The sequence below is a fragment of the Notolepis coatsorum genome (assembly GCF_963971535.1).
Source record: "Notolepis coatsorum genome assembly, chromosome: 18".
Classification (NCBI taxonomy): Eukaryota; Metazoa; Chordata; class Actinopteri; order Aulopiformes; family Paralepididae; genus Notolepis; species Notolepis coatsorum.
The window spans coordinates 35,355,114-35,378,444 of record NC_140182.1 but is presented as its reverse complement, the minus strand read 5'-3'; the positions used below and the strand labels follow the sequence as shown (position 1 = coordinate 35,378,444).

Sequence of the window (23,331 nt, the reverse complement as noted above, 5' to 3'; positions counted from 1 at the left end):
TTTGGTGCCATTTGGCCATAGGGTTGCGTATAAACAACACACTTTACGTTTCATGCGTTCCGAACGGGCCACGTTTTGAACGGGCACTGTACTAGTACTGTTAAATAGGTCTATTTACTGAGCCCACATATAGATTTTCTAAACTGATACTTTTAACACATTAAAGCATGCTCGCAGCCTTTTCCACTCCTCAAGCTCAACTCACTTCCTACCTCAACCTATAGTCTATCCATATAACACTGTATGTACAATAACAATGTATATTCCATATATACATTTACATTTACATTTAGTCATTTAGCTGACGCTTTTATCCAAAGCGACTTACAAGTTCTGTACGACAAGACAGCAAGAAGGGTACAACTCTATCAGCTGAGTAACAATGTTCATCAAGTGTTGCGTGTTACAGTGTAGGTTAGTTTATTAGGACAAGTGCATGACAGTAAGGTTAGTCAGGGTTCGATTTTTTTTCTTTTTTCTTTTTTATCATTTCAGATAGTGGTTGAAGAAGTGAGTCTTTAGTCGACGGCGAAAGATTGGACGGGATTCGGCTGTCCTAACTGGGATGGGTAGTTCATTCCACCATTGTGGGGCAAGGACTGAGAATAGGCGGCTTCTCTTTGATGACCCTCCGGGAGCTTGGATAGGAGTAGGTCTGAGGCGGCCAGAAGATGCAGAGCGTAGGGGTCTTGAGGGTGTGTAGTTAGAGACCATTGACCGGAGGTAGGCGGGAGCGGTTCCCTTTGCTGCACGGTATGCTAGGTCGAGGGCCTTGAAGCGGATACGTGCAGCAATGGGGAGCCAGTGCAGGTCCCTAAGAAGTGGGGTGACATGGGCCGACTTCGGTAGGTTTGATATCAGGCGGGCCGCTGCGTTTTGAATGAGTTGAAGAGGCTTGGTGGCAGTGGCCGGGAGGCCAGCTAGCAGTGCGTTGCAGTAGTCGAGGCGGGAGATGACTGTTGATTGGACGAGGAGTTGGGTGGCTTCTTTTGTCAGGAAGGGGCGTATCCTTCTGACGTTGCTCAGGAGGAATCTGCAGGTTCTGGTTGTCGCTGCGATGTGAGCAGAGAAGTTCAACTGGTCGTCAAGGACAACACCAAGGTTCTTGGCGGTCGGGGACGCGGTCACAGCTGCATTCTCGACTGTGATGGAGAGGTCGGTCAGGGGGGAGGATTTGGCCGGCAGGTGGAGCAATTCTGTTTTGCTTAGGTTCAGTTTGAGGTGGTTGGTCGTCATCCAGGCGGAGATGTCGGACAGACAGGCCGAGATCCGCTCAGAGACGTGGATATCTGAGGGAGGGAAGGAGAGGAAGAGTTGAGTATCATCGGCATAACAATGATATGAGAAGCCATGAGACGTGATAATGTTACCCAGTGATTTAGTGTAGAGGGAGAAGAGAAGGGGTCCTAGGACCGAGCCCTGGGGGACACCCGTCCGGAGGGGTCCCTCTCCATGACACTTGGTAGGAGCGGTCGTTGAGGTATGATGTCAGCCATGTCAGCGCAGATCCAGCCACTCCCATTCCTGCGAGGGCCGTGAGGAGGATCTGATGGTTGACTGTGTAGAATGTGGCCAGTCCGGAAGCCAGACTGATTGGGGTCTAGGAGGTCATTCTGTAAGAGATAAGCAGTAAGTTGGTTGGATACAGCACGTTCAAGTGTTTTAGAAAGAAAGGAGAGAAGAGAGACAGGACGATAGTTGGCTATGACGGTGGGGTTCAGGGTTGGTTTTTTTATGAGGGGCGTGACTCTGGCTTGTTTTAGGGAGGTGGGGACCACCCCCGAGTTGAGTGAGGAGTTGATGGTTGCAGTTAGGAATGGGAGGATGTCCGGTGCTATGGTCTGGAGGAGTGGGGAGATGTCCAGGAGATATCCATATCTGTATGAATATATATGCATATATTCCTGTATATACTTTTATAAATCCATCTACCAGACTCCTGCACAACATAGGCTACACACAGCGATCATCCATGAGTTAACACTGCTGCTTATCATCAGAACAATACTTGCTAGTACATGATCTTACAAAAATACATCACGCCTGCTTGACAACTGTAATTTACTCACCATTAGAAGTAGGGTTGGGCACCGAGAACTGGTTCTAATAGGAACCGGTTCCTAACTTCCGCTTTTTTTGTTTGTTAATTAATACCCTAGTTACAGTACAGCAACCAAATTAAACTGTATCAAGTCAACTGACAATGTGAATAGTATGAAAAAAATAAAGGATTTAAAAAGAAATCTCCTGCGAAATAAGCTGTGACCTGTTTTGACCTGCACCTCAAAGAATCGGAATCGAGAATCGTTTAGAACAGGAATTGAAATGGAGAATCGGAATCGGAACCGGAATCGTTCAAATCCAAACGATGCCCAACGATGCCCCTAATTAGAAGCGACACTTCTACATCGCACCAATCCTCCCAACTGCTCTCTCTCTCTTTGTGCGTGAGGCTGGCACTAGAGTGAGGACATGCTGTCTCTCGGAGCGAGATCCAATGATTCGTAATTGATATGTTGATTCAGTGATTGAAGAAAATAAAAGCCTGGGCTATTAATAAAAGTTTTACGGTACGAAACATCATAAGATGTTATGTGTGTCATGAGCAAATTTACCTAATCAGAGTTTTAATTTAGTCTGTATATTGATGAAGGACATTATGAGCTGCCATGTATAATCATATAATACATAATGATGAAATGTATACCCTTTCAGTGGTTTCTATGCCCACCAAGATATCAGACAGGCCCACCACAAATAGATTTCCTGAACCAATTACATGTGAAGTCAACAGAACTTTCTAATGACACGTCTTGCTCCACCGCCACTAACAAAACAACAGGTCCTGTGGGGAAACTACAGCGAACACGGTTGTACACTTGAAGGAAAGTGGTAGGGGGACCGCTGAAAATTTGCTTATTGTTTATTGACAAGGATCCCCATTAGCTAACGCAAAGACGCCAGCTAGTCTTCCTGGGGTCCGAAAAACAACTTTACAACATTACAACATGACAAAATTAAAACAGTGCGTCACACAGACCAAAGAAACACACAATCAAACAATAACAGAACACATCAAGGTAACAAACATTTCACATGGCTCTACATTATCTCTTTCATATTCATTGGCTCTCTTGTAAGTGAGATCTCAACTTATTTTTAAAGCTAGCTATACCTTGTATTTAGCTTATGCCACTTGGAAGACAGTTCCGTGCCCAGATAGCCCTATAATATATAACAGTTCTTTTCATGCTTTTAGATTTTGCACGGGGTAGACTAATCAACCCTCTACTTGCCCCTCTGGTGAAGTGCATGTGAACAATTGACATTATTTCCTGATGACAGGTGCTGGAGAACAAGTGGGCCAGCGAGCTGAAGCAGGTGTCGGGCATCCAGAAACAGGAGTACCAGGAGTGGGTCGTCAAGCTACACCAGGACCTGCAGAAATCACACAACAGCAGTCAAATCAAGTGAGTCTCCGAGGGATAGTCTCGCGTAGCCTGACCTCTTTTCCCTCCCAATGTTAGTCGTTATGCCAATTCCCAATCCCCTTCCTGGTCGTTGCGCACTCTACCCCCTACCGTCGGTCTGGGAGGGCGGAGACTATCACATGCTTCCTCCGACACATGTGTACCCAGCCCACCACTTCTTTTCATCTGACAGCGCAGACTCTCACTGGGAGAGTGTAACATGTGGAAGGTCACACTACCTCCCTCCAGATCCTTCCCTCGCTGTGCAGGCGCCCCGACCGAACTGTAGGAGTCGCTGTTTACAACGACCCGGACCCACCCACCGGCTTCCCTCCCGCTGACTCTGCCAATTGAGCCAGTATGACGGCCGGCCAAGCCGGAGGCAACGCTGACAGCCGGATTTGATACCAGTGTCTCTCGCGTCGGTGACGAGCGCTTAGTCCGCTGCGCCACCCAGCCGTCCTAATACAAACAATTGTTAACCCATTCTCTGCCACCACTTTGATCATCCTAAACCATCCTCTGCCAGCGCTATTTGTCTATGGAGATGTTCACCTTCTTTGCAGGGCTATAACTTTTTAAATTGTATTGCTAAATTGACATTACTATGGCCCATTCAACATCAATTATCTATCGTTCAGGATGTAGGAACGTTTAACTTTTTCATTCACACATTCATACTAAAATACCGTCTAGAGTATAAATATGTTTTGATCGTTTTCTGCAGTATTTCATAGAACGTGAGATATAGGCATAAATGCATATATTAGATTATCAAAGCAGTTTGATACCGATCCATGCTATATAAAAAATGTCAACTGTACATGGTCCTAAACGTCATGACTGATCATCTGCGGGTGAACGGAGGGGGGGGGGGGGGTCGTTTATAATTCAATGACCGACGTTAAATGATTTATGTAGTATGGGTGATATATTGATCAGAGCAGTTTGTATCGAAAATGATAAAGAAAAACGCTGAAACTCACATCAGTCTCCTCGTAGCGTTGGGCGATGAGAGTGGAGCAAACAGATCCCAATTATGGGATGTTGATCGATGCGATCCATTTCCGGTTTGTATATTACTAATACACGTCCAAATCATGTTGATTATTGAGTTATGGCAAAGATCCATATCCACGGTGTCTGTATTGAGCCCCGGGACGATAAACGAGTGGCTGGACGAAAATAGGGGACGGACCGAGCTCCAATGGGCACTTCCGGTTTGGCAACTCGCCGATCGGCCACCAGGTGGCGGTATTGAAGCGTTGCAGAGTTGTGATGGCTCAGACAGCATCAGCCAAGACTCCGTGGGTGAAATATGAATACCATGACGAAAATATGAAATATTGATCTCAAACATGCCTTACAGCGTGATTGGCAGACAACGCATGGCGGAGAAACCCGCCTTAACACGTGATTGGCGGAGAATGGGTTAAGAGGATGCAGACCAGAAAAGGACTTTCGTCCTGTTTACATCAGGGTCCCCCATTTTCAATTCATCACGACATTTATGACATACATGACATAACACAATATACAGTACTGTTTAAGAGAAAGAGATCATAAAAAAATATATACATTCGAAGGGGAAGAAACTACATTGGAGGTGGGGGGGGGGGGGGATTTGGACATTTACCGGGGCCAGTTTCTAATTGCAGCCACCCTTAGGTGCTCTTTGAGAGCGGTTTTGAAGGAGGGTAGGGATTCACATTATTTTACAACTGTGGGTAGGGCGTTCCACATTGTTGTGGCATAATTGCTAAACGTGTTTAGTCCCTTGTTTGAGCTGAATCTGGGTTGAACATGATTTGTGGAGCTCCCTCTGGTGTTGTGGTCATGGAATTCACTGACCTTTGGGAAGTATTTCGACATGTACATGGGTACCTTAGTGGTGTAGTGTAGCTTGTAGACCAGGCCCATTGCAAGTTGCTGTACTCTGTCGTCTACTCTAAGCCATCCTAGGTTGTCAAAATGGGCAGGGGTAAGGTGGGTTTTAGGAGTAAGGTCAAGCAGTAGTCCGCCCAGTTTGTTTTGTCATGTTTGTAGTCTTGTTTTTAGGGCCTTTGAGGTGCTTTGGTACCATGAGGTGCAAGCATAGTCGTAGTACCCTTGAATGAGTGCTCCTGTTAGAGTCTTCAAGGTATTCTTGTTTACCAGAGAGGAGATCCGGTACAAGAATCTTGTTCGTTGGTTGACTTTTTTTATTACATTGGTTGCCATAAAGCACATAATATGCCAAGTAGGGTGTCATTCGAATGGCGGCCATTGGATAAAACAGAGGGACGCCGTCAAATGAGGGCAAATGCGCTGCGACGTGCGTTAAGAGGTTAAGTCAATCACAATCGTTCTGGGCCCAGAAAGCAGCGGCGGTGCCCTTGCAAAATGCCGCTCCAGACCACTGAGGGAGGGCAGGTGGGTGTGTTTGAGCACGTGGCAGCAAAGGGTCTGTGTTAGATTGGATAACCTGTATGGACTAGGGACGCATCCATCCGATTTTCACCGACACCGAAGTACAGATCCGATCCATTACTTTTAATGAACAGTATAGACTTGGACCGCCATTTTGGCATCATTGGATAAAAATAGAATACACTTTTCTACATTCGAGAGAGTTAATGTGTAAAAAGAAAAAAAAGCAGTAAATCAAGTCACTGCTTTGATTTCTGGCTGTTAGACGAGTTTCTTGGTATCATTATTCGGTATCTGGGAAATTCTCAGATACCGCTGTTCTATTTGAGTCAGTATCGGTATCTGGGAGCGTTTTGGGAACGCACACACGGTTTTCCCTTCTCGGAAGTCTCCGGGGGACGCTCTCTGGATGAAACCTGACGACCTGTCCGTGCAAAGCGATTTCATCCAGAACCAGTCACCGGAGTCTCTCCCCAGAAAATGGGTTTTCCAAAGCAGAAGTTTTCCCTGTATCTATAATCTATAATCACTGTTTTGTGGGTTCGTTCCGTCAAGCGTGCGCGGTGCGTGCGCTTGATCATCACTTCCTCAGTTACACTGCTGCAACGCCGGCTTCATCATCCACACACAACAGCTCTCCACCACCTGCAAACCCTTCCGACCACCTATAGTTTGTGTGTGTGTGTGTGTGTGTGTGTGTGTGTGTGTGTGTGTGTGTGTGTGTGTGTGTGTGTGTGTGTGTGTGTGTGTGTGTGTGTGTGTGTGTGTGTGTGTGTGTGTGTGTGTGTGTGTGTGTGTGTGTGTGTGTGTGTGTGTGTGTGTGTGTGTGTGTGTGTGTGTGTGTGTGTGTGAGTAAGGGCGTGTTCACACCTGAAAGTCCGCGGATACTCCGGACTTTCTGGTGGACCAAATGTGAAAATGATACATTGTTTGATTTTGGTCTGCGTTCACACTACCCTTTTTGGTGCGGATCTAATTTGTAAACAAAGGACATACAGTCGCCAAGTCGTTCATCTATTGGACTATAGCACTCACAAACGTAAACAGTTGCCGACAGCGTAATGAGAGAGAGAGATACTGTCATTACGAGCGCGGCGCAAGTCGACTAGAGAGTAGAGAGTAGAGAGAGAGAGAGAGAGAGAGAGAGAGACTGTCCACGCACGGCGCAAGTCTAGAGAGGAGAGACTCATTACACGAGCGGCGCGAGTCTGACTTCAGAGCCACACTGCAATGCACTGTAGGCTACTTTGCTTCCTGGATTAGGTACTATAGTTCGATTGAAACAGACCGAGTCCCAACTTTTCAAGAGGACCATGGTTCGGTTGTTTGGTCCTCAAAATAGTTCGGTTTGTGTTCACACCTCTACAAACGAAACGGACTATTCATTTAAGTGGACCATGGTCCATTTAAAGTGGACCAAACAGGGTAGGTGTGAACGCGCCCTGAGTATGTGTGTGTAAGCACAAGCAACACACATGCATGTGGACCTACACACATCTGTATGCGTGTGTATGTGTGTGAACCTGCTGACCTGACTACCGTTTCCCCCAGTAGTTCTCTCGCTGGATGCAACTCAGCAAGTCCTTTCAGTTCTCTGAAAATCCTGCTAACTCTTTGAAATCTCTAGGACGGTGAAGCAGAATCAGGGGGATTGGAGATAATGAAAGCTTGAGCCAGGTGGTTAAACGCTTACTTCAGACGAGGAGAGGAAGAAAGCTTCTGCAACGCAGACACAGGAACACAATCTGCGGACGCAGCATCTCTCCTCAGAGGCATCGGTGGAACGGCATTGACTGAGCATTGCAGCCGAGGGACTGCTTGGCGCTTACTAGATACAGTGTTATTGTTATATACACTGTACTAGGGCTGCCCCCGACTAAGGATTTGGATAGTCGGCTATGATTGGCCAAAATGTGCTGTTAGTCGACTATTAGTTGACTAAAAAAATATATATATATAAAAATATATTTTTAGTTTTTATCATTCCATTTGGGCTGTGGGGGTGCTTAATGTCTGAAGGAGTCGACTGAAGGCTTCTTGTCCTCTGCAAAAGCATGCAATTGGTCCACTGATGGATACATCTTGATATTTGTCTAGTCTAGTGTGTTCATTAGATGGGTGAAATCCTCTTTCAGTGCCGCTGTGCCTGTTTTCTTAGGCAGTTAGTTAGCCTCTGGTTCGCCACGCTTCTATGCCTCTTTTCTTTTGGAAAGAATGATAAAAAAAAATAATAATAATAATATTATTTTTTATAGATCTTTTTTTCTTTTTTTTGACTAAGAGGTTGGCAGTCGACTACGGCTCCTTTCGATCGATTAATCGACTAATCGACTAATATGGGTCAGCCCTACACTGTACATACAAATATGTATTTATAGTGTATTAGGGATCATTTCATTTCATTTCAAACCTTTATTTTTACAGGTAAAAATCTCATTGAGACACATTTACAAGAGCGACCTGATCCACCAAACAAACACAACAAATACATAAAAACAAGTTCCAGACAAATACAAGACAAGTAACTCAACTAAAAATCTAGGCTAAAATCTAGATTAATTAAATTAAGAGCAAGAACAGGCCCCCATGGATGCCCTCTCAATATTGCGTATAAGAAGTTTAAAATCCCCAATGGGAATTCGGGAGCTTCGGGAGCCTCAGTTCCTTTTGCAATAAGTTCCACGTAGATGGGGCAGAATAGGAAAAGGCTGTTTTTCCGTGTTCTGTGCGGGCAAATGGTACAGAGAGAGTTAAAAGATCCTGTGACCGCAGGCCAAAACTACTCTGTTTCTGCACCATGAGGGATGATAGGTAAGAGGGGAACAGACAGAGGAGAGACCAAGCCGGTACCTGTTTCTTTAAAATAGAAAGTGACACTCCTAAGAATGCTGATTTGCGACATATTTTAGTCCTTTTCAACAAGTAAGTACGTATAGGTCTCTGAGGGTCCCTAAACATGTCGTTGATTAGATTAGATTCAAATTTAGTGCAAATGTAACAGTAAAGTACTATAGTAATATACAATGTACATGTGATTAAACTGGGTATTAAATTAGTACTACTGAGAAATAGTGCTAATCAGATGTATGTACAGAGTTGTAGTATTAATCCTGAATTTCCCCAAAGGGATCAATAAAGGAATATCTTCTCTTATCTTAATATGTACAGTGATACAGGTATAAAGACAGGTTTTTTTTATATGGTTGACTGAAAAAGAAAAAGAAAGAAAAAAAAACGCTCCGATTATGCATTCTAGCTCTAGCATTCTAGCATTTGCGTCCTGTTCTCAATGGGCTGTTTCTTTCAAGGGCAAATGATTCCAGCAAGCTTTTGTTTTGAAAGCCTCAAGCTGTTGTGCTGCTCAAAGCAGTAGGCGTAGCCAAGAGAGAGATGGAGAGAGGGTGCAATCACAGATGTATTTCCCTTTACAATGAAAATAAGACTTGATTGTGTCATATTTGAAGTGTTTATACATATGCCAGGCCCAGGTTTTATCTTCAGTTCTTAACTAAACTAGACATGTCGTGGCCAACAGCGGGTATATCCCCCGGACAGCCCCATTCCACCTGTTGTGACCATGCCCCTAATCAAAGCTGTTGAGGAGGAGTTAATGTTTAGTTTTAGTAGAATAGCGCCACCATGAGGCCAGATGACTCAGAACTTCACAGGCCTCCTTGCTATGGTAAGAAGAGAAATCAAGTGTGGTGCTCTTGGCTTTTAAGTGGTGACCACCAGCAATCTGGGAGATATTTGTCAAGTTTGGTGGAAATCGGCGGCTGGGTGGTGCAGCGAACAAGGCGCTCGTCACCAATGCAAGAGACACTGGTATTGAATCCAGCTGTCAGCGTTGCTTCCGGCTTGGCCGGCCGTCATACTGGCTCGATTGGCAGAGTCAGCGGGAGGGAAGCCGGTGGGTGGGTCTGGGTCGTTGTGGACAGCGACTCCTACAGTTCGGTCGGGGCCCCTGCACAGCGAGGAAAGGATCTAAGAGAGGTAGTGTGACCTTCCACACGTTACACTCTCTCAGTGAGAGTCCACGCTGCCAGGTGAAAAGAAGTGGTGGGCTGGGTACACATGTGTCGGAGGAAGCATGTGATAGTCTCCGCCCTCCCAGACCGACGGTATGGGGGTAGAGTGCGCAACGACCAGGAAGGGGATTGGGAATTGGCATAACGACTAACATTGGGAGGGAGAAAAAAAATGAAAAAGGAGGAAAAAAAGATAATAAAAAAAAAGGTTAGGTGGAAATCGGATGAGGAGATTGGCCCGATGGTGGCGCTAGAGGAAAGGTCATGGGGTCGCCAAAATCAAGAGGCTTCTTCCTCTAGGGGTAATGAATGTGCACAGCAAATTGTAGATTTGAGACACTTATTAACTTATTCAGCGCCAAACACAAGATTTTTCGCGTTTCAAATCCAAGCGTTGAGCGCCAAACCAGAGATATCTAGTTTTTAGTTTCCTTTTCCTTTTTTTTTTTTTTTTTTCTCATACTAGGCACTCGCGTGGGCCTTGTGAGTGTGGATTGGACCTGCAATGACGATTGAATCCTGCCAGGTGGCAGTATCGCCTACCTTATGCACATGCATGGGCCAGCTTAGTGTGGGTGGCCCCACAGCCCCCAAAACAACTAGGGACTCTACTAGTAGGTTGCGAGCAGCTGTGAGCAGGACACGTTTGACAATGGCAATTGCCTAGAGCGAACTATTGGATATTATGAAAAAGACAAAATGGATTATATGAATGATGATTATGGACGATAAGGTGCGTTTTCACCAGACTATGTTGGACTATGTTGGACTCAGCACTTCTGATAAATCATAAAAATACTATAGTCAAACCGGCCGATGAGGAAACCTATTCGGCTCTGTCTATAGTCTGGCCCGAGCAGACTATAGTATAGATGAAGAAGACAACGGATGAGGGCCACCTAACGTTATATGTATTGATCCTGTTTTGATTCAAGACACTTGGACTTGAAGCGAGAGTGGAGTACCTTCTAAAACAAAGGTAACGTCTATTTTACGTCTACTTTACCGACCCTATCCTAAAACATGCGTTTGTATGATCACAGCATCGGAAAATGACCCCCCCCCCATGCCTTTGTGAAGAAACATATGGTAGTGTACCTTTTGACAAAGGTAACGTCTATTTTACGTCTATTTTTACCGAACCCCCATCCTAAAACATGTATGATCGTAGCGGCAGAAGAAGAAACAAGGTCATGTGGTTACCTTTGACCTGGCAATAATATAGGTTTCAGACGAGCAGCCGCGAGATTTGCGCATACGCTGCACAAAACACACTATATCTCACAATCTAGAAAACCAGCCTGGATTATTGTGAAACAGGGCGATGTTTAGCGTGGTATAGCGCACAAACGAAGGTGTGTAGAAATGAACTGTTTCGTCCCTGTTGGACTATAAATAGTGCCTGTCAAATGAGCCATACTGTTGTCTTCATAGCTATAATATAGAATATACGATGGGTCCGCAAACATCGTGAAAATGGTCAATAACGCTGGCGCCAGGGAGTAAAGATGGGAAAACAGCGTGGCAGTCAATGAGTTAAAGTATGTTAACTTTGGCCTGATGGTGGCGCTAGAGGAAAGTTCATGGGGTCAACAAAATCAATAGGGTTCATCCTCTAGGGGTCATAAATGTGCACCACAAATTTGAAAGCATTCAAATTTGCAATGTGAAAAGTCTGCGGCGGTGGTGGTCTGGATAAATCCATAATATCCCTGATAATGTCGTTCGGAGATATAATGAAATTAAGTAAACGTAACTGCATCTTTACTGAGTTCAGTCTATAGCTCTTACTCCCGTGGTCCTGACAGTTCACTTATGGAGTAGTTCTTATCCAGAATCATTACATGCCTGATGGCCGTTTGAAGTATAAATACATTTACATACAAATTGGAATTGTAACAAGATGGTGCTTTACACCTGAGCAGCCAGTAATTCTCTGCTTGTCACAGCTTGACTTGCAACAGCACATCACTTGTGATCTGAGTAAAAGAAAAAGGAAGGAATTAGTGAAAGACATTTATTTTTTTGTTTTGCTGTTATAGATTAGGGGGCTTAAAGGGGCACTTTAACACTTTGATTGTGCTTCTAGGAGTTACTAAGTATGATCTGATGTTGACCGGATGGGCGGGCGGTCGTTTATAATTCCGTGGCCAACGTTATATCATTCATCTAGTGTGGGTGATATGATCATTAGAGCAGTTAGTATTGATCACGTTGAAAAATAATGCTGGATCTTACCGTATCTTCCTCGCGCCGTTGGACGATGAGCGTGGAACTGAAATATTCCTATTATGGGATGTAGAAATATCCGATCCATTTCCAGGTTGTATAATAGTATATACGTCCAAATCATGTTGTTTATCGAGTTATTTGCAACCGATCGACGTGCAGTGTGTCAAGATGGAGTCCCTCTAACGATAGCGAGTGCCCGGACGAAATATGGGTGAGCACCACTTCATCCGCATCACTTCCTGTTTGGGCGATCCGCCGATCGGCCACCAGATGGCGCTCTTGAACCGTTGGAGAGTTGAGATGGGCTCAACAGTACATATCATGTCTCCGGGGGAGAAATATGATTTCGATCACAGATTTTTGAAATATTGATATCAAAGACGCTGCCCAGCATCTTCGGCAGAATGAGCATGGCGGGGAAAGACGCTGCCCAGCGTTTTTGGCGATTAAAGGCTTAAGCAAAAAACAATGCTGATTTATGTGTTAATTACAGCTCAATAAAATTATAAGGCAGCAGTGCCTATAAGACAAGATATTGTTATTTTTTCATCTACATAATTTCAAGGAGCTGTAATTAACACAACACAAGGATTCAGTTGCCCCCGATGACATCACTGGTGGCCATATTCAAACTAATAACTAGTAACTGTCAAACTAAATGAATGTGTGCAAAACTGTTTAGAGTTTTTGGATGTGTGTGAGATTATGTGCAAAATAAATCAGCATTGTTTTTTGGTGAACTGCCCCTCTAAATTCGGGTCTTAACACTTTGATTGCCTAAGGCTAAATTCATGATATACCATAGGTTGCCGGCTCTATTTGTCTATGGAGAAATTCCCCTTCTTTGCAGGGCTATAACTTTTTAAATTCTATTGCTAAATTGCCATTATTAGGGCCCATTCAATGTCCTATATGTATTGTTCAGGGTGAAGCAACGTTAAACTTTTTCATTCACATATTCATACTAAAGTATGGTCTAATGCAGGGGTTCCCAAACTTTTCAGGCCAGGGCCCAGAAAATAAGGCGTCAGAGAGCCGCGGCCCAATGCACATCGTCAGGCTTTTTTTTTTTTTTTTTTTTGCCAGGCGACCGATTTTTTAAGCCAAATATCACTTCAATCCTATTAAGTTAGTTCAAGTTAGTTATTCATTTATATGTGCTATTTATGAGAGGGCTAACTTGTTGCAAAATAATAATGATAATAATAATAGCCTCATTAAAATACTATTGTTGCTTCGGTTGTTTTCAGCGTTTTATGTGCATAATCTGTTAATTTAGTTTGAAATGTTCGTTGAAATAAGTAGATTTTTCGTTTTTGTTTATTTATTAAGTTAATATAAAACCATATAGTCACATTTTAGAATACAATCGAATAGAATTTTAGAATACAACTAGAAACACTGTCCTGGCCTGCTTCTAAGTTCAGTGGCCTGACAAAAAAAATAAAATAAAAAAAATAAAAAATAAAAATAAAAAAAAGATTTTTTTTTATTTTTTTTATTTTTTTTTAAATCATCTCGCGGCCCACCCGTGGCTGCTCGCGGCCCACCTTTGGGTCGCGACCCCGACTTTGGGAACCACTGGTCTAATGTATAAGTATGTTTTCATCTCTTTCTGCAGCTTTCTCCAGAACGTGATCTATAGCCCCAAATGCATTATATTGATGATGAAATACAGTTTGATGGCAATCGGCGCGATATAAAAAAATCCAACTGGACGGACTTCTGGAAGTTACTACACGTAATCTGATGTTGACCGGATGGCTGAGGGGGCGTTTATAATTCCGTGGGCAGCGTTATACCATTCATCTAATGTGGGTCAAATGTTCATCATAGCAGTTAGTATCGTACACATTGAAAAATAACGCTGAATCTTACCGTATCTTCCTCGCGCCGTTGGGCGATGAGCGTGGAACAGACATTTTCCTATTATGGGATATAGAAATATCCGGTCCATTTCCAGGTTGTATAATAATATATACGTCCAAATCATGTTGTTTTTTCGAGTTATTTGCAGCGATCGATGTTCACTGTGTGAAGACTGAGTCTCTCTAACACTAGCGAGTGCCCGGACCCCATATGGAGTGAGTCCTACCGGGTTAAAGGTAACATCCGTTTTTTCGATCTGCCGATCGGCCACCAGATGGCGGTCTTGAACCGCTAGAGGATTGAGAGGAGATCACACTTGTGTCTCAGGGCCCCGGAAAGGAAATATGATTCCGATCACAGATTTTTGAAATATTGATATCAAAGACGAGTTACGGCGTCTTCGGCAACTTGAGCATGGCGGGGAAGGACGCCTAAAAGCGTCTTCCGGCAGTTAAAGTGTTAATATCATCAACGTCCAGACACACCAGAACCTGTGCTCTCCAAACGTCTTGTTGTGATCTGTTGTCAATGTGATCATCAGGCTGTACTTTTTTTCTTTTTTACTATTTGTTGTGGATCTAATCAGTGCTAGATCACCACCCAGGGCACTATATGAATAGGCTGTGGCATTAATGTGGTTTGTTCTAAACAGTTCAACATGGTCTTATCGTATGTGGTTCTTCATTTAGCCATTGTTTATTTGAATAACCATACAACCCCATTTTAGGTTTTCAGATGAACAATGTTTTCAAACTTTATTATCTAAAGATGGTAAGTTGGAGTGTTGTGTACATGCATAGCAAAACACAGTAGACGCTGAGTACCACATTCACACTTCCAAGTGATTTGGATTGACTTTACAACATGAGCAAAAAACTGCGACAATACAGAAAGTCCCTGCCACACGACAAGTGTTAAACGGTTCTCAAGGGTTCAATTCTTGATTTCCAGCGACGAGATCAAAGTGCAGCCCAGCCAGCTGTCGGAGCTAGAAGAGCCTGGAGCCAGGATGTATGAAGAGCAGCAGCCTCAGCTGGAGGAGAGCTTCACCATACACCTAGGTACTGTACACCATGTTGTAGTAGCTTTCACACCATACACCTAGGTACACCATGTTGTAGTAGCTTTCACACCATACACCTGGGTACTGTACACCATGTTGTAGTAGCTTTCACACCATACACCTGGGTACACTATGTTGTAGTAGCTTTCACACCATACACCTGGGTACACCATGTTGTAGTGGCTTTCACACCATACACCTGGGTACACATGTTGTAGTGGCTTTCACACCATACACCTGGGTACACCATGTTGTAGTGGCTTTCACACCATACACCTGGGTACACCATGTTGTAGTGGCTTTCACACCATACACCTGGGTACACCATGTTGTAGTAGCTTTCACACCATACACCTGGGTACTGTACACCATGTTGTAGTAGCTTTCACACCATACACCTGGGTACACCATGTTGTAGTAGCTTTCACACCATACACCTGGGTACACCATGTTGTAGTAGCTTTCACACCATACACCTAGGTACACCATGTTGTAGTAGCTTTCACACCATACACCTGGGTACTGCACACTATGTTGTAGTGCAGTGTTTCCCACAGGATTTTCAGAGACTATGGGTGGTCCGGGGGCATGCCCCCCCGGAACTTTTGTTTTTTTGTACATTTTAAAGTTAAATGCATCAATCTGGTGCACTTTGAGAGCAAAATAAAGAGGCTAGATCTATGATGAACTTTGTGCTCAAAACACAAAATCGACTACTAGAGCATACATTTGAGCCATCAAAGAAATTAAGCAAAAGCGGTTACCTGTGTTGAACTGGTTTATTTTTTAGAAAATAAAAATATATTGTGGATTACTAGTACGACTACTACCACTGCCAATACTACTGATACATCCCTATTGGCAAACTTTATATTTAAAAAAAATAGTAAAAAAAAAACATGTTTACATTACATTTTTTTTTTTGTTCATTATACAACTGTGGGCCGCCACAGTCTAGGTAATTAATGGGAAACCCTGTAGTGGCTTTCACAGCATACACCTGGGTACTGTGTACACTATGTTGTAGTAGGCTAGCTTTCACACCATACACCTGGGTAGTGGGTACTATGTTGTAGTAACTTTCACACCATACACCTGGGTACTGCACACTATGTTGTAGTAACTTTCACACCATACACCTGGGTATTGCACACTATGTTGTAGTAACTTTCACACCATACACCTGGGTACTGCACACTATGTTGTAGTAACTTTCACACCATACACCTGGGTACTGTACACTATGTTGTAGTAGCTTTCACACCATACACCTGGGTACTGTACACTATGTTGTAGTAGCTTTCACACCATACACCTGGGTACACTATGTTGTAGTGGCTTTCACACCATACACCTGGGTACTGCACACTATGTTGTAGTAGCTTTCACACCATACACCTGGGTACTGTACACTATGTTGTAGTAGCTTTCACACCATACACCTGGGTACTGTACACTATGTTGTAGTAGCTTTCACACCATACACCTGGGTTCATCCTTAGCAAATGACCTCAATACCTTCTATGCGAGGTTTGATGCTGGTAATAACAACACCAGCTCACAAGCCACGGCAATGGGGGGGGGGGGGTCGGCTGCTGATGGAGGCGCAGTGTTCAGGGTAACAGAGCATGAGGTGAGGCGGACCTTTAAAAAAGTGAATATCAGGAAGGCAGCAGGTCCGGACGGCATCCCCGGCCGCGTCCTAAAAGTCTGTGCCGACCAACTGGCCCCAGTATTCACTGACATATTTAACCTGTCCTTAGAACAGGCTGTCATCCCCACCTGCCTGAAGAAGTCCACTATTATCCCTGTACCCAAAAAATCCAAGCCTGCTTGCCTCAACGACTACCGCCCTGTAGCTCTCACCTCCATAGCCATGAAGTGCTTTGAGAAGCTAGTAAAGGGCTACATCTGCTCCTCCCTCCCCATCAACATGGACCCCCTGCAATTTGCATACCGCCCCAACAGGTCCACGGAGGACGCCATAGCCCATGTGCTGCACACAGCAGCATCACACCTGGACAAGAGGCAGGGGAACTATGTGAGAATGCTATTCATCGACTACAGCTCGGCATTCAATACCATAGTCCCCTCCATACTCATAGCCAAGCTCAGGGACCTGGGCTTGGGCTATGACCAGGGGAGGAAACTAACTTTTTGGCTTACCAGCCAACTGGCGAGTATCTGATTTTTTTTACCAGCCAAACAGATTTTTTACCAGACAAAAAAAATCGCTAATTGTGATAATTACTTCTTTGTATGTCAAGCCGCGTCAATGTTGTGTATGCATCTGGGTAGGCACACTGTGCCTTTTAAGACAGCACGGTGGTCTTACGACAGTGCTGTGAAGTACCGTCAAGTGTTGTGGTAACGTCAGTTGGGTTGGTGTGCTGTTGACGTTGTGCACATAGATATCTATGGTTGTGCACACAGTGCACTGGTTGAGCTAGCCCCTTTCGTGACTGCGATGTGCAAGCCAGGGGCTTTTGAGCATGAAATAAAATGTCTAACCTTACGTCGTAGTCCGGTGCTTTTTCGGAAACATTATAGTCATAACAGATACACCTAGCTGGCTGCTTTGAGCACACGGGGCTAACGTTAGCTAGCAAGCAGCTATATAACGCTAACTAGAAGCTAACCACTGTATACAGTTCTAGTAGACAACATTACACCTCTGATTTAAATGTGTCCTTAGTAACTTATACTCGATGGCAGGGCTCCAGACTAACTTTTTCCCAGAACCGTCCCGAAATACAATTTTAACCGTCCCAAAGTGAATGTAACCGTCCCAAAAATACCAGTGCATACATTTATTTTTCTTATTTTTTTTAATTAAATTATATAAATTATACTTTTTTTTTATTTATATTTTTATACAGCTACTGTTTTATATATACTGTTTTAAGTAATAACTAGAAAGTAATGGTATTTATTCAACAACAGGTGATTGATTATGATACTAATACAAATCTATACGGGGCTGCAGCACTGCAGATATACCCTACTCCAACGATCCACACGGACATTACACGGTGTTGCACTCGTTACCAAGTGGCTCTGCAGATATACCCTACTCGGCTACAAGGCTCCGTTGGAGAGGATGTTGTGATTTTTGCACAATAAATATTCAACATTCTCTTTTGAGACTCCGCCTCAGACTCTTATCATTTGGCACTAAAAGCTAAACATTGTCACCGATATGGCTGTCCGCAACATGTCATTAATTGTGTACGCGAGGTGGTTCAGTGACGACGCTATCTAACGTTATCTGTTTGCGAGTGCTCCTGATGGCTAGCCTAGTAGTACCGCGGGACTTTTATTATTATATGTCCGCGGGTTGGCCAGTACTGCGCAAACGTTTATTAAACATTATTATGTCCGCGGGTGGTCTTGTGCAGTGCTCTCGTGGCACTGTCTGTCAACTAAAGCGAACACTCAGAAGACGCGCACCATTTGCCAGTGCAGTGATTGCAGAATGTTTTATTTTTTTGTATACTCGCCAGACTGGCGAGTGGTCTTCATGAATCACTCGCCAAACGTAAAAAATACTCGCATTTGGCGAGTAAAGTGGCCTAATTTCCTCCCCTGGCTATGACCTCTGCCAGTGGGTCTTGGACTTCCTGACTGGCAGACCCCAGGTGGTGAGAGCAGGCAACTGCACCTCCTCATCCATCACCCTCAACATAGGGGCCCCCCAGGGCTGTGTTCTGAGTCCCCTCCTCTACTCCCTGTACACACACGACTGTGTGGCTCAGCGGAGTAGCAATACAATCATCAAATTTGCTGACGACACAGTGGTGGTGGGCCTGATCTCTGCCAACGACGAGAGGGCCTACCTGGAAGAGGTCAAGGTCCTGGCGGGATGGTGCCAGGAAAACAGCCTCTCCCTGAACGTCAGCAAAACAAAGGAGATGATTGTGGACTTCAGGAGGTCGGGGGTCAAGGACTACAGCCCCCTCAGCATCGACGGGGCACCGGTTGAGAGAGTCAACAGCTTTAAGTACCTCGGAGCCTACATATCCGAGGACTTGACATGGACCACACACATTGACAGTGTTGTGAAGAAGGCACGACAACGCCTCTACTTCCTCAGGCGCCTAAGGAAGTTCCAAGTCAGCCAGAAGATCCTTAAGAACTTCTACTCATGTACAATAGAGAGCATCTTGACCGGCAACATCACCTCCTGGTTTGGGAATAGCACTGCACAAGACCGAAGCAGACTACAAAGAGTGACACGTTCAGCCGAACGCACAATTGGAGGGGGGCTCCCCACCCTCCAGAACATTTACAACAAGCGTTGCACGGGCAAGGCTAAGAGAATCATTAAAGACTCCAGTCACCCGAACAACTGCCTCTTTGAACTGCTGCGGTCAGGCAAGCGATACCAGAGTCTCAAGGCGAGCACAGAAAGACTCAGAAGAAGCTTCTATCCCCAGGCCATCAGGCTGCTAAACGAACAATGAATGAACACTACACAACAACAACCACCAAACGCACATAGCACACACATCCACACGCACACACTCACTTTAAACAAACACACTGTAGCACCCACTCCACACACTTTATAGCACACACCCACTTTAAACAAACACACTGTAGCACCCACTCCCCACACTTTATATTTATGGATGAAGGATTGCACTACAACCCGTACACCTTACTGTAAATTGTACCTAAAATTGTACCTCATCCCATTTCTGCTTTGCACTAGATAGTACTGTACATTAGTACACTGCATAGTATTGTGTATTGTATATTATATGGTAACTCAGAACATTGTACATATGTCTATACCGAACACTGTGACCTCATTTTTCTTCTTCTAAATTCATGCTATATTATGTTATTATGTTATTTGATACTATCTTGTCTAGCACAGTCTCTGGAGCGTAACAGTAAGAAGCATTTTGTATGAAAGTATTCTGTACTTCTGTATGACAACTATTAAAGAACTTGAACTTGAACTACATACACTATGTTGTAGTGGCTTTCATTTCACGCCCCTTTTGTGTTCAAATTAGTATTAATGATGAGATGTTGCACATTTTGTTGCATTGCCTACTTTTTCTAGTACGGTGATTGACACAATTGAAACAAGGGAATAAGCACAATTTAGTTTACTGTTATTTGTCATTATTTGTTATATGTACACCTTCACATCGATGTCCTGTCCATTTAGGCAGAATAGAGTACTTTGTGCAGATACAAAAAAGAATTGCTAAATCTCAAGTGGAGTGAATGCGTCTTTGAGCTACTGTGTCTATAATGTTTTGATAGATACATAGATTTCTTTCGATTTAGGCAGAAGTACTTTGAGCAGATAGAAAAATCTTTATATAAAAATGTATTTAAAAAAATAGTTTGCACAGTAGAATGTGCAAAGAGCGAAGGGATGTGAATGCTTCTGCTGTATCTCTGATGTTTTGATAGGGAAGTCACGTTCTGGCAGCCACATTCCACATCTGTGTATGGCTGGTGTGAAGGTGATGTCACAGTGAGGTGAAAACTGATCGACATGACTTGCCTGGCGATACGAAGAGAGATACGTCTCTTTGATGTGAGCCGTGTTCCAGACAGGCCCACACAGGCCCTATAAATAGTTCTTTACCGCAATGTCTCGTCCCTATACTGTACCCATGGAAACACAGGATAACGACCCCCAACAACCCCCAACATCTGCAGTAAAAATAAAACCCGATGACAGTCAATGGGTTCTTGACGTTATGTAATGCATTTTAACACGGTCGTTTGTGTCATTTTGTGTTGTACTGGTGTGTTCTTTGTATCTCGCTTTGTGTGCTCACTGCTTACCTGACCGGTTGCATGTTTCAATAATAATAATAATAATAATAATAATAATAATAATTATTATTATTATTATTATTATTATAATAATAATAATAATAATAATGATGATGATGATGATGATGATGATGATGATGATGATGATGATGATGATGATGATGATAATAATACCTTTCATACAGCAGTGATGTAGACACAAAATAGACATAGGCATAAAATTGGCATAGTTATAGACAGGCATAAAATGAGCAGAGAATTTTAAATTAAATAAATATACAAATTCAAATTTGAAAAAGATAGTAATATATTTATATTCATTAAAATCTATTAACACAATCTGCGCCAGAAACGAGTTAACTCGTTATTGCCCGCCATGCGTTCAGCGCCAGAAACGAGTTAACTCGTTTTTGGGATCGTTGTTTCGTCTATTCGCTATATCTATTCATAATTCATAACTGCAGCCTCTGGTATACCCTTCAGACCCTGTCTGAGCTGGCAGACGGTCAACACCGCCCTCTACTGCCATGCGGAGCTATTGCATCTCATTGGAAATGGGCTGGTGTGTTTTAGGAGCCGATCTAAGCCGGGCGGGCGGGGTTTAAATACTCAGGCGAGCCAGTTCTATACAACGATGGCATCGAACAGTAACCCCGCCCGCCCGCCCATATGTAACGGTCGGTAGTGTGGTACGGACCTCCACGAGCAGTATTTGGAATGGCGATCAGATAATTGGATTATTTCTTTTGCATTACATCAGATACAAGGTAAGAACACTATATATAAATTTGATCGTTGATCTGATATTTATTTTGACCACGATCACAGCTATCTGTGTGTATGTGCTTATTACCGTTGACTGCGGTGGGGGGGGTGAGCGCCCGCTACGACGGTCATTTCATGTATGCACGACGAGATATAATAATGATAATCTAGCGTTGATTTCAGGATGATCAGCCGAAAAATTACAACGTGATGACTGGATTACAGTAAAATGCCTTTTTCTTGTCTTTTTCCTGGAATTACTCAAAAGCACCCAAACCATACTCTATTCAAAACGGTATAAAACGGAAATGTACGGATGAAAAAACAATCTGTTTTGGGCATGTTGACTGGAAGCAACTCACTGACAGTCGACGGCGTTATTAGACCCATAGATATAATATAAGATATATTTTAAGCACTTGCAAATGTCGCAGTCTAAAACTATATCCATTGAATAAAGACCTGGCGATGAAGGGGGATCAGCGCCCCCCTGCTGCTGGCGGTCAATGTGTTAAAAGAAGATTGTAATAGATTTCAAGAAGCAGGATTACTCAAATGATAATACAACTCATCACACAAATTAATTAACGGTGTTCATCATGAAAGTTACCTGGAGGATGGTATGGCTGCAAGCCACCAAATGATAGCCATTGCATATCATTTGTGTGTTTGCATTTGTGTGTGTGTGTGTTTGTGTGTGTGCGTGTGTGTGTGTGTGTGTATATGTGTGTGTGTAGGTGCCCAGCTGAAGACCATGCACAACTTGCGGCTGGTGCGCGCGGACGTGCTGGACTTCTGTAAGCACCGGCGCTACGGCAGCGGAGGGGCCAAGCTGCGGAGGCTGCAGACGGCGCTGTCGCTCTACTCCTCCTCGCTCTGCGGCCTGGTGCTGCTGGTGGACAACAGGGTCAACTCCTACAGCGGCATCAAGAGAGGTCAGAGGGCAGGGTTCGCACAAGGTCCTTGAAGTGCTTAAAGTGCTTGATGTTTGACCAAAAAAAGTCAACGCCTGGAATTCCTTGAAAACAGCCCATTTTCTAACAAGGTGCTTAAAAGGTCCTTGCAATTCAAATCAACCATTCGCATTGAATGTTTTGTTCATCCATGATCAAATTGTTCTGAATCAAGAAATATAAAAACATTTATTTAAAGTGTAACTAATTGTGGGAAATTGATTTAAGCCAAACAGCATTTAAAAGTGAATTGTATCCTTTTATGATGAAAAATATCATGCACATTTTAAAATAGTCCTTAGGAAAGTACTTGGAAGTCCTTGAATTTCATTTTGCAATGTCTGTGGGTACCCTGTCAGGGGTATCAAGAGAGGTCAGGGGTATCAAGAGAGGTCAGGGGTATCAAGAGAGGTCAGAGGTGTCAAGAGAGGTCAGGGGCATCAAGAGAGGTCAGGGGCATCAAGAGAGGTCAGGGGTATCAAGAGAGGTCAGAGGTCAGGGGCATCAAGAGAGGTCAGGGGTATCAAGAGAGGTCAGGGGTATCAAGAGAGGTCAGGGGCATCAAGAGAGGTCAGGGGCATCAAGACAGGTCAGGGGTATCAAGAGAGGTCAGAGGTCAGGGCATCAAGAGAGGTCAGGGGGCATCAAGAGAGGTCAGGGGTATCAAGAGAGGTCAGGGGTAGGCTTTTCGCATAGGCTTTTTTTCCCCTCTGTGCGCTGGATTGTGGTCAGTCACT

At 43.9% G+C, this 23,331-nt stretch overlaps 1 protein-coding gene across 2 annotated transcripts in view; it reads left to right on the top strand.

Annotated features, from left to right (window-relative positions):
- ferry3 (FERRY endosomal RAB5 effector complex subunit 3) overlaps positions 1–23,331 on the top strand; it is a 79,466-nt gene that overhangs the window by 31,394 nt on the left and 24,741 nt on the right. For both annotated transcript variants that reach the window (XM_084334399.1, XM_084334398.1), the window contains exons 6-8: positions 3,346–3,470; positions 14,960–15,069; positions 22,379–22,576. In XM_084334399.1, coding sequence (XP_084190525.1) covers positions 3,346–3,470; positions 14,960–15,069; positions 22,379–22,576 — 433 coding nt within the window. The remainder of the gene's footprint in view (positions 1–3,345; positions 3,471–14,959; positions 15,070–22,378; positions 22,577–23,331) is intronic.